This window comes from Anastrepha obliqua, chromosome 6 (genome assembly GCF_027943255.1).
Source record: "Anastrepha obliqua isolate idAnaObli1 chromosome 6, idAnaObli1_1.0, whole genome shotgun sequence".
Lineage (NCBI taxonomy): Eukaryota > Metazoa > Arthropoda > Insecta > Diptera > Tephritidae > Anastrepha > Anastrepha obliqua.
Window position 1 is genome coordinate 4,461,530 of NC_072897.1, and position 11,821 is coordinate 4,473,350.

An 11,821-nucleotide genomic window follows, 5' to 3' on the forward strand; every position below is an offset into this window, starting at 1 on the left:
GAGGTACATTGCACCTGTGCATATGCAGACAAATGAAGATATATAACCTTTTACGGATTTAGCTCCTCTTCCATGCGTAAATTTGAACATATAAGGACCAGCAAAGTCTACTGCTGTACGAACGAAGCAGCGAACGTATGTTATGCGGGACGAAGGAAGATCACCCATTGATTGTGTTTCGAGCTTGCGATTTAAAGCGGTACATTTTACACATTTGCGATAGATATTACGAATTAGGTTGCGGGCACCAACGACCCAATACCGGCGTTGCAGGATCACTTGCATTATACAGGGGCCTGCATGTAGCGTATAGTGATGTACCTATGTCCAAAACAACGAGTTTTGAAATTGCATTCATCATTTGCAACATCTGCGGATTTCAGCCGACCTCCAACACGAAGGATTCCAAACGAATCGAGAAACGGTTGTAAACGCAGCAAACTACTACGCAGTTTAATCGGCCTTTTTTCCCTGCAACAACGTATTTCATTAGAAAAATAGAAATTTTGTGTATACCTGATTAATCTTCGCTCGGATTCCAGCAACTCCTGACAATTAGGAAACCACGTTTTTTTGTTATTAATTCCAAGCGAGCTAGAGCGGGTATTGTGTATAAATCTCAATACATAAGCGATAATTCTTCTTAATTTCGAATAAGATTTTGTGATGACCGACCAGTGAACGTCAGTAGCTGCGATACAAGCCTTATCTTTTCGTAAGCCTATTTCGGTTTTATGCATTATTTGCGCGGGTTGCTTCCAGAGCTGTTCCTATTCGCGTAAGAAGTCAGGTCCGAACCACCATAACTCACGATGCATAAGTTGAAGCGGAGATATGCCTCTGGACGCGCAGTCCGCAGGATTGCTTTCAGAGCATATATGGTTCCAGCACTCGGGAGGCAGGACCTCATGAATATAGGCGACACGGTTTGCGATGAATGTTTCCCATTTATTAGGATGTGCTTGCAGCCACGCCAACGTAATGTGACCATTCCTATGTACAGTGCGCGCATATATGACTGCGACATAGGCGCGCTAGTTAACGACGTTGACACATACACTACACTACATACATACACTGCAAACATACATTATTATTGTTTCCAAACAATAATAATGATAAACAATACAAACATGGTCTTTGTCCCTTCATACAATAAACACATGTAAGCATTAAAATACAAATATATGCAGAGACTAAACAATACCATGATAACAGCTAAATATAAAAAAATTGAAAACATAATATATCTCAAACCAAGTTGTATTTAGAAATAGTATCAATAGATCTAAGCATTAAAATATAAAATTAATTCTGAAATAGACGAATTCAACAAAGGAGCTCTTGCTCAGAAAAAATATAGTTTTATTATTATTTATTTCCACACAGAGTCCTAACTGGGGGCTCAACCGGGATTGCAATACGTTTGCCACCTAAAAGCTAAGTCCTTGAAATAAAGGAAAATATAAAAATCCACGGTCTTTAAGAAAGACAGTTTTTGAAAAATTGAAACAAAAATTATTAAGTGAAGCCTAGCTACACCACCAAAGAAAACTGGAGCACTTTAAAAACTTACGGCTAGTTAAAAAACAACGCACCTACGACAGTAGTCGGGATATAAAAATCGAGATGGAAACCGAAATGGCAGCCTTGAAAGCCTAAATAACGGCATTGGCAATGACTATGCAGAGCCAACAAGAATCCTTCCAGCAACACATCGAAACCATCAAAAGGGAATCATTCCAACAAGAAACATTTGTTACTCAACATGAAGAAGTCCGTCTGGCACTAACAGACCCTAAGGATATTGATCTGGAGGTATTTAAAGCGTTACCAAAATTTGATGGCGATAAAACGCAGTACCGTTCTTGGAGAAATCAAAAATGGACATTTATGGAGTCCATTAAGAGCTTTATGCAACACCCTCGTTATTACTCGGTATTGGGAATAGTACGCACGAAGATTATTGGGTCGGCAGCTGATATTCTAACAAACCACAACACAAAATTAAATTTCTACTCGATAATCAATCGACTAGATTACACCTATGCAGATCAGCGTCCGTTATATGTCCTACTAGACGATATGAAAAGAATAGTTCAAGGAAGACGTACATTGTCTGAATTTCACAGTGAGGTCAGCAAGGCATTAAATTTAGCCTTGTCTAAAATCGAGATGTCTGCTAGTCAAAACAATGCAGCAATGTTAGAATATGCTGTGGGTACTTTTATACTAGGGCTAAAGAGCAAATACACTAGCGGAACATTATACAGCAATAGCCCAAAAGACTTGGAGGCAGCCTATGCCATTGCGTGTACAATATACCACGACAATGTGAATCAACAGTTCGATATACAGCCGCAGCGATCAAATCCAGGACGTTATCATTGTCCCGAAAATCGTCCAGCACCACGATATGAACACAGGCAACATCGAAATCCGTCCAAATTAGGCCAACACACACAAAAACGTTGCATGTAAACACAGTAATAAAATCAAAAAAAGTATAGTGTAATGACTTTTCGGACACCACTTATCTTTCTATGAAATTGATGAACTAAACGACTACGATATGATTTTAGGTGAACAGGGATTACGTGTATTAAAAGCAGAAGTAAATTTATTTGATTATAGCCTGAAATATAAAAAGAGGATTGAAGAACAAAAAATGAATTACACCTTAGATAATGAGAGTTATAAAAAAGAAATTTCCCAAATTATGCAAAGAAATGATTATATAAGTGAGTCTTTACCATGAAGCTTCAATTAGAACTCAATCGGATGACCCCATTTGGACTAAGCAATACCCTTATCCGATGGCAGACCATGAGTTTGTGAAAAGTGAAATAAATAAATTACTCAACCAAGCAAAAGGCCGTATAATTCCCCTATATGGACCGTTCCTAAAAAGGGCACCGATGACCAAGGCAGACCCAAGAGATGGATGGTTGTTGATTTTCATAAAGTCAATTCCCACACAATTACAGATAGGTACCCGATACCCGATGTAAACATGACTATACAAAGTCTAGGGAAAGCAAAAATATTTTCAACAATAGACTTAGAATCAGGATTCCACCAAATCCTTATTAAAGATAAAGATAGAGAAAAGACAGCATTTTCAGTAAATGGTGCAAAATATGAATTTGTTAGGATGCCTTTTGGTTTAAAAAACGCACCGGCAATATTTCAACGATGTGTTGACGATATTTTGGGTGAATATATTGGAAAATTTGCATATGTGTATATTGATGGCGTACTGATATATTCTTCTTCAACCGAAGAACATATTGAACACATCCAAACTATAATCAATGCACTCCATAATGCTAACATGAAGATCTCGAAAGAAAAATCACATTTCTTCAAAGATTCCGTTGAATACTTAGGCCACATCATTAAACACAATAGAGTGACTGTAGACCCAAATAAAATCGAAACAATAAAGAAGTTCCCTGAACCAAAAACTTTAAAAGAATTGAGGTCATTTTTAGGACTCGCCAGTTACTATAGAAAATTTATTAAAAACTTTGCAAAAATAACAAAACCCTTGACAATACATCTCAGAGGAGAACAAGGTATGGTAAAAAAGAATAAAAGCGCAAAAATAGAAATAAAGTTAGACGAAGCTGCAATACATGCCTTTGAAAAAATTAAAATAGAATTACAGGCACAGGTAGAATTGTATCAACCAGATTTTTCAAAACCTTTCGAACTCACGACTGACGCAAGTAATTTTGCTATAGGAGCTGTACTTGCCCAAAATCGAAAACCCATTTCTTTATTTTTTTTTTAAGAATTCTTAGCGATACCGAACAAAGTTATAGTACCAATGAAAAAGAACTTTTAGCAGTAATATGGGCACTACAAAAACTACGAAATTACTTGTACGGAGTAGCCAATTTGACAATTTATACGGACCACCATCATTAATTTATTCTATTATATATCAGAAAAAAATCCAAATAGCAAATTAAAAAGATGGAAAAACTTAATAGAGGAGTACGGAGCAAAATTAGTTTACAAACCTGGTCATCAAAATGTTGTAGCAGATGCACTTTCTCGACAACAAATAAATACCTCAACGGATTGCTCAGCCCATTCCGCACAAAGCTCACCAACAGAAATAATGAAAAAAGTGAAACAACCATTCAACTCTTTCAAAAATCAAATAATTATTATAAAAACCAATGAAGAAAAAGAAACCGTATCTCAGACAATATTTGCCGACCATTTTAGACACACGATTCACAAATTTTATGCAACAAGTTGAAGGAGGTAGTCAGACCAAACGTTACAAACGCTATGAAGAAATATTTCACTTTGGAAAAGATATTATTCGTACATTTCCAAATTGTACGTTTGTACAAGCACAAACACTCCTTATTGATATTACGAATATCGATAGACAAAAAGAGATTATTATTCAAACTCACAGAAGAGCTCATAGAAATTACAAAAACAACGCTCAAGAGATACTTTTAAACTACGGGTATATTCATAAACGCAGTATAAATGCGCAGTAATTGCAGCGCTGGCAACACTGCAAATGTGACAAGTGATGCAATTGATAGATTTTTTGACGATTTGCAAAAAGATTTGTTGCATTTATGAACGCGTTTTACACTAAAATGGAAGTATTATTGAGTTTAGTTGTTGACGATATATGTGAAGTAAAAAGTGATAGTTTTTTGCTAAATTTAAGAAAAAAAAGACGTGTAAAGCTACAAAGAAGATTACATATAGTAAAATGTTCATTAAAACGAAAAATTCCCAAAAATAAATCTTTTTTTGAAACAATACAATTGTTTTCCGAGGACGTATTTTATTCTCATTTTCGAATGAATTGGTCCACTTTTGAGGTATTTTTTTTTATTTTCATTGAATCAGCATTTTTTGATAAAGTTTTTTTTTTAATTAAGTGTTTGAAAGCCGATTTAACCCCATTTTGGTCAACCGCAAGGACTGGTCGTTGCGGAAAATCTTTGGATAAATGTTTGTACGTAACATTATGGAAATTATGTAATAGCAGGGTCACTTTCCGACAGCTTTCGGATCGGTTTGGTATTGCGAACGGAGCTGCACATTACCTGTTCAAAAAAACAATTAAAGTCCTCTGTGAATTGAAGAGCGAAATAAAATGGCCATCTGTTGAACAGCAGCAAACAATCATGACGGAATTCGAAAACAGCAGAGAGAATCCGTTTCCCTTCATAATTGGTTGTTTAGATGGAACGCACTTCAATATACCCACGCCTAGTGAAGATGCTATTAGCTACTATGACCGCAAAGGGAAACATTCTGTCCAAATGCAGGTAAATTCTTCGAATATACTACTTTTAAGACACACTTATTATTTAATACTTTATAGGCCATATGTGATAGTCAATTTCGTCTTTTGGATGTCTTTATTGGTTATCCAGGCAGCTGCCACGATGCTAATGTCTGGAGAAGTAGCCCAGTATGGCATAACGTCCGGGCAGTTACAGCTAGCACCAGGTGCAATAATATTGGGTGATTCCGCGTATCCTATATCGAAATCCGTAATGGTTCCTTACAGAGACAACGGACACCTCACCAGGGAAGAAAAAAAATTCAACACACGTCTAAGTTCAACACGCGTTTTTATTGAGCAAGCATTTGGAATATCAAAGAAAAAATTTAAGATTTTAAGTCATATAGATATTTCAAGCCTTAAGGGCATATCTGATGTGATACTTGCTTGTGCCATTTTGCATAATTTTATTTTAAGGAAAGATAATCCCTTAGAACATATAGATGAAATGGCACCACAGCAGCATGGCAACATAGAAACTGCAAGTGAGTTGGAGACACTTCAAGATTCCCCTTTATGGTCCGCTGAGACGGATGATGAAAATGGAGTTGATAGAAGAAATTATTTAAAAACTCTTTTCTCCTCATAAGTAATGATTTAAAATCATGAACCTACTTTAATTTAATCGTAAATAGAATACTTTTTTATTTTTTGTACTGAATTCATAATTTAAATTTTTTAATTATATTTTATTCAATAAAATAAATAAAGTTCATATCACATAATTTTAATTCACTATAATATAAAAATAAGATACATTTCACAGCTTCGCTTAATATAGGTAAATAAAAAAGAAAATAAAAAAAATAAATAAAAAAGTTCATCTTTGTTTTGTTTGTGGTAAAAAAAAATCACTTTTGCAGGCATTGGCTCAAAATCGATTTTATGTCCAGAAGCGTTTTTAATCGTTCTTTTTCCAAAGCAAGCTTCTCCTTCTCAACAGCCAATACCTCATCGTGTCGGGCCTGCTCTTTCATTGCCTCGTCTTCTAAAAAATGCAACAGTTCGTTGTTGGCTTTCTTCCTGGATTGGGTGGCTCTTCGACTTGAAGTTGGTGGAGAATTTGGCGGTTCGTTATTATTTTGTTCCAATAATGGCGACGATGGCAGCTCAAGCGAACTCTGTAAGTTTTCTATGGGCACATTAATGGAATGTCTGGTACCATGCACCTCGTCGAAGTCTTCAAAGTGAAGCCACGATGTAGCTTCCCTACCGGATGAGTTGTTGCGTTTTTTTATCCGCTTATAAGTTACCAGCAAGTTAGAAAATTTTCGCGATTTCGCGCGATTTGCCCGTCTATTTTTAAATCATTATTCACTTTTTTAATTTCCTCTACCACCTTATTCCACAAAACACTCTTTTTCCTCCTCCCTGAAGCAAATTCACACTCCATGCTCAGTCGGACTCTGAGAAGCAACTTTACTTCCGATGTACTTAGTTTTATACTCACTTTTCATCAGACATCATACTAGCGTAATCAGCGGCAGTGTGAAAATTTTTGCTGCAAATAATGCACGACTTTTAATACAAAAATGGCGTTTTGGAACGCGCTGCATTTGCAGTACTGCCATATTTGCATTTCTGAACGCATTGCCAACACTGCAAAAGTACGTTGCGCATTATAATGCGTTATTGAATATACCCTACTACTGGCCAAACCTAAAAAAATGTGCAGTACGGAGACAAACATATGCGAAATATGCCTTGTACATAAATACGAACGTCAACCGAACAAACAACTTATAGGAAAAACACCAATACCAACAAGAGTAGGGGTACACATATAAATGGACATATTTCATATGAACAACAATACGTATCTCAGTTCAATAGACAGATACTCGAAATACTGTTTTATTCGAAAACTAGAAAATAAATTACATTGACACGAGTATATTGAGGGAGTTATCACACAAATCTACTCCAACGCAAAATATCTTATGACTGATAACGAGAGTATATTCATAGGAAATATGGTAAAATCAGTATACAGTCGACTACAAATAACCCACTCCGTGACGCCTGTACATCATTCAACATTAAACGCTCAAGTTGAACGGTTACATAGCACACTCATCGAACTCTGCCAAACTTTAGCTGCAGAGAATAAAACAGCTCCTGAGGATGTGTTTTATAATCGCAACAAATATCCTGATATTCGTGAAACGCTTGAACGTAAGCAGCACCAGCTTTTAAGGTACCATAACAAAAATCGAAAGATTATAACCTACAAAGAAGGCGATACGATTTACAGCAGGACAGATCGACGAAATAAAATCTCGGCAAAATACAACAAACACCTAGTTAAAGAAGATCGAGGGGACAGGATTCTGACAGTAAAAGGGAAAATTATACATAAAGACAGTATCAGGAAAGTAGCAACATGAAGGCGACTGGATTTATATTATTATTTATTCTTTCATCTTGTTCTTCCGACAAAATAACGGACTTAAAGCTAAAAAATTTGTGCTTGTAGAATCAGAGACGATGTATATGTTTGACCACACAGCTTACCTATATCACATAGCGAACTTATCTAATATATTAGCCCCATACGAAAACATAATGAGGTCACACTATAGAAAACAGGAATTACAACAAGAAGAAATACTCATAAACAGAATAGAAACTTTAAAACCACAATTAGTGCCACCAGGATATCGTGCTAAACGAGCTCTTAATTTTTTGGGCTCGGTACTTAAATTTGTAACAGGGACACCCGATCACGATGATTTAATAGAAATTAAAACAGGATTAAACCAATTGATAGAAAACAATAACGAACAACGTAAAATAAATTCACAATTCGAAAAGATCCTTGAAGCTCTTGATCCTAAATCTATTACAGAGAAACTAATTATGACAGAAGTCCTGAAAGAATTAGAAAGTATTACCAATACAATAAATTTGGCAAGGTTAGCAAACTTTTATTCAGGAACCTTAAATTTAAAAGAAATAAATGAAGTAATCAGCAATGAAATATATAATATTCCTGTAATTAATATACTAGAATATTCCGACATCCATGTATGTATGTTTAAAACCGCAGTAATAACCATATACAAATATCCTGTAATTTTAAATAAATGTAAACTATATCAAGTGATTCCTTTAGCATTTAAACACGAAATGTAATAAAACACAAAATGTAATAAAGAATTTATTAATGTATCAAAATGTAAAAACTATTTAGGCATTAGTATTTTTAAACAGGAATTAAAGGATAACTGAACAATTCCACTGTTATCAAATCAACAAGCTCAATGTAACATAATACAAGAAATATAACAATATTCCAATACAAATTTTAGACCACGGCAATATTGTTATAACTAATGAACATACTTGGAATGGTTTAAAAATAAACGGACCACATTTAATACAATTTAAGACTTCTACAACTATAGATAATAAAACATATGTGAACCACGAAGAAGAAATTAAAAACGTTATTCACGCACATAATAACGAACAAGTAGATGTCTTGAAAATACTAGCATCAAACTCAAATTATAAATTCAATAATATTCAACAATTATATGAGTATGTTATACCTATAGAAGAGCATCAATTAAAATTTACATTATATGTTATTTTTTTCATAATTACCTTTATCTTAACAATTTACTTATACATAAAATTAAGTAAATATCACCGAAACCAACGAGAGGAAAAGAGACGCTTAATATTCCAAAGAGCATAGGAAGCCGAACTACTCCGATATGCAGAGACTAAACAATACAATGATAACAGCTAAATATAAAAACATGTAAACATATCTCAAACCAAATTGTATTTAGAAATAGTATAAATAGATCTAAGCATTAAAATACAAATATATGCAGAGACTAAACAATACCATGATAACAGCTAAATATAAAAACATGTAAACATATCTCAAACCAAATTGTATTTAGAAATAGTATAAATAGATCTAAGCATTAAAATATAAAATTAATTCTGAAATAGACGAATTCAACAAAGGAGCTCTTGCTCAGAAAAAATATAGTTTTATAATTTTTTCCACACAGAGTCCTAACTCGCTCGGAAGCGTCGGCGAAAACGTGCAACTCAGTAAACGAGCCTATCGTCCCGACTCCAACCCGACGGTTGACCTTAAGTTCAGATAAAAGTTGTAATTGCGAGCGATGATCAAGTCACACCTTGCCTATCGTATCTGGTACTGGGTCGTCCCATCCAGTGTTGGAACGCCAGATGTCCTGAAACAACATTTTCGACCTAATCGTTGCGGGTGAAAGTAAGCTCAATGGATCAAAAAGTTTGGTGGCATCGACCAGAAATGATCTCTTAGTTAGGACGTGGGGCGGCTCTCCTAGAAAAATGGAAAATGTAAAATAGTCCTCTTCCATATACTGTAATGAAAGAATATTTATTGAAGTTAAATATGTTTATTTGTTTATCGTTCCAAGCTAGGCATCCAGCTTGGCGAACGATTATTTTCTTTATTGTGTCTTACATACTAATTACAAGCGTTTTTATAGTAACTTTTATCAATGCAAGTCAACAACAATTTTTCGGTGTTTACTTGTGTAATATGATTCTAGCATTCACGCGCCGCGCATATAATAATTACGTTAGCTATATTTGCGTTTACTTTCAAGAGTAATGAACCTTTTAAGAAATATGATACTTTATTTAAACGGCACAGCACAGTGAATGCATAAGTGGACAATAAAATAAAAACCAAAACAAAATGTTTATGAATATTAATGTTAAGGCATATCCGACTTATAATCATACTACACCTCCCTTCTTCGGAAGAATGCTCATACAACTTTTTTTGTATGAACATTCTTTTACATTGAATTGTTAAAATAAAAATGTACATAAGAGTAATCTTAATTTTATTTATATGTATATATTGTATTAATTTTCTAAGTTTAGACCGGTCTTTAAAACTACTTATTGTTGATAAATTTTAAGCCTATTTTTGTGAACTATTTGTTCTTTTAAAGATAACTTATCGACTATAGTAACATTATTTTTATCATCTATTGCTTTAATGGTATAAGGCCCACAATATTGGGGTTCCAGTTTATGGGCCACTTCATTTCTAAGTAAAACTAAATTGCCTATGCTAAAATTGTGATCTAAACTATTTTTATCATAAAATGTTTTTTGCTTAATTTTAGCTATGTCTATCATATTGCGAGCTCTTTTATGTGCTACTTCTAGCCTAAATCTTACTTCTCTAGCGTAGTTATCTATGTTATATAATGGAGTAATTTGGTCTACATTTTTGAACTGCTGAAACATGTTTGGTGTTTTTCCAAAAACTAATTCATACGGACAATAGTCATGTACTGTAGAAGGAGTGGTGTTAAAACAGTATGTGAAGTATTGTAGCCACTCATCCCAGTCGTTTTTGTCAATCGATATGTAAGATCTTATGTATTGATTGAAAGTTTTATGTGATCTTTCTATTACTCCTAATGTTTGGTGGTGGTAAGCAGTTGAATTAATTTTCTCTATTTTTAGCAATTCACATAGCTCTGTTAGTATTGAATTTTTGTATTCTGTACCCATGTCCGAAATGAACGTCTTCATTGGACCGTAGGTAAGAATAAACTTTTCAAATATTGCTTTCGCCACTGTCTTGGCGTTTTTGTCTTGGATGGGTATCGTGACCAAATATTTTGTCATGTCGCATATTATTGTGACTGCATAAGTATTGCCATTAATTGTTGTAGGTAGTGGGCCTATTGTGTCTACCATAACTGTATCAAATGTACCTGTAGGTGTTGGTGTTATAGTCATGGGGCTTTTTAAATGCTTTGTTATTTTGGTTTTTTGGCATTTTTCGCAAGTTTTTACGTACTTAGCAACATCTTTTGACATTTTATTCCAGAAGTAATGTGTTTTAATTTTCATAAGTGTTCTGAAAATTCCGCAATGACCGCCTTCTATAGGGTCATCGTGGTATCTTTTTAGAATGTCCATTACAGTTTTAGCATCATTGATCTGGGTCACCTCATTCAGTAGCGCTACTTTTACTTTATTTAATATCATATTGCCCTTATTTTTAAAATCATTTATCGAGACAAATTCGAAAATTTTCTCGCTAGGTGCCACTTGTAAATTATTAATGCCATATTTGTCGGCCACTTCGTCGAGCCTAGAGAAGAATTGTCCTAAGTCAATTTTCCCATTAACAAATAAGTCATCAATTTTTATATATGCCATTATAGATTTTCCTCGTTTGATGTAACATCGCGTGGGTGTAATCTTTAATTTATTGTATTTCCTGACGTCAGTGTTATTAATTGGGACATATATTTTGGGCTTATCATATGTTTTAATGTGCTGCTGTGTAGTTGGACTGTTGTTATTTTTCGACATTGATATAGTCACTATTTTGTATAAATTTTGATTCTTTTCATTTATTTCCTTTAAGTCATTGATTGTAATGCGAGACAAAGCGTCCGCGACGTGATTATCTTTTAAGTCATTTATTGTAATGCGAGA

The 11,821-nt window shown here is 34.3% G+C and overlaps 1 protein-coding gene across 2 annotated transcripts; it reads left to right on the plus strand.

Moving 5' to 3' along the window:
* Window positions 1-3,073: 3,073 nt before the first annotated feature.
* On the plus strand, window positions 3,074-5,654 carry LOC129249954 (uncharacterized). Of its 2 annotated transcripts, XM_054889618.1 has the most exons (4): window positions 3,074-4,862; window positions 4,923-5,315; window positions 5,424-5,499; window positions 5,561-5,654. In XM_054889618.1, the coding sequence occupies exons 1-4, from the start codon at window positions 4,611-4,613 to the stop codon at window positions 5,608-5,610; spliced, it is 771 nt and encodes a 256-aa protein (XP_054745593.1). In that variant the 5' UTR covers window positions 3,074-4,610; the 3' UTR covers window positions 5,611-5,654. The 2 variants fall into 2 exon arrangements, with proteins under 2 accessions (XP_054745593.1, XP_054745592.1); XM_054889617.1 differs by having other exon boundaries at window positions 5,372-5,585.
* Window positions 5,655-11,821: the final 6,167 nt, after the last annotated feature.

What these genes read in the sequence shown, in the direction of transcription:
- LOC129249954 (XM_054889617.1), top strand. Translation starts at nt 4,611, where the DNA reads ATGAACGCGTTTTACACTAAAATGGAAGTATTATTGAGTTTAGTTGTT. An exon ending in TGAATTGGTCCACTTTTGAG is followed by an intron (nt 4,863 to 4,922) that starts GTATTTTTTTTT and finishes TTTTTAATTAAG; the next exon opens with TGTTTGAAAGCCGATTTAAC. An exon ending in AACATTCTGTCCAAATGCAG is followed by an intron (nt 5,316 to 5,371) that starts GTAAATTCTTCG and finishes AATACTTTATAG; the next exon opens with GCCATATGTGATAGTCAATT.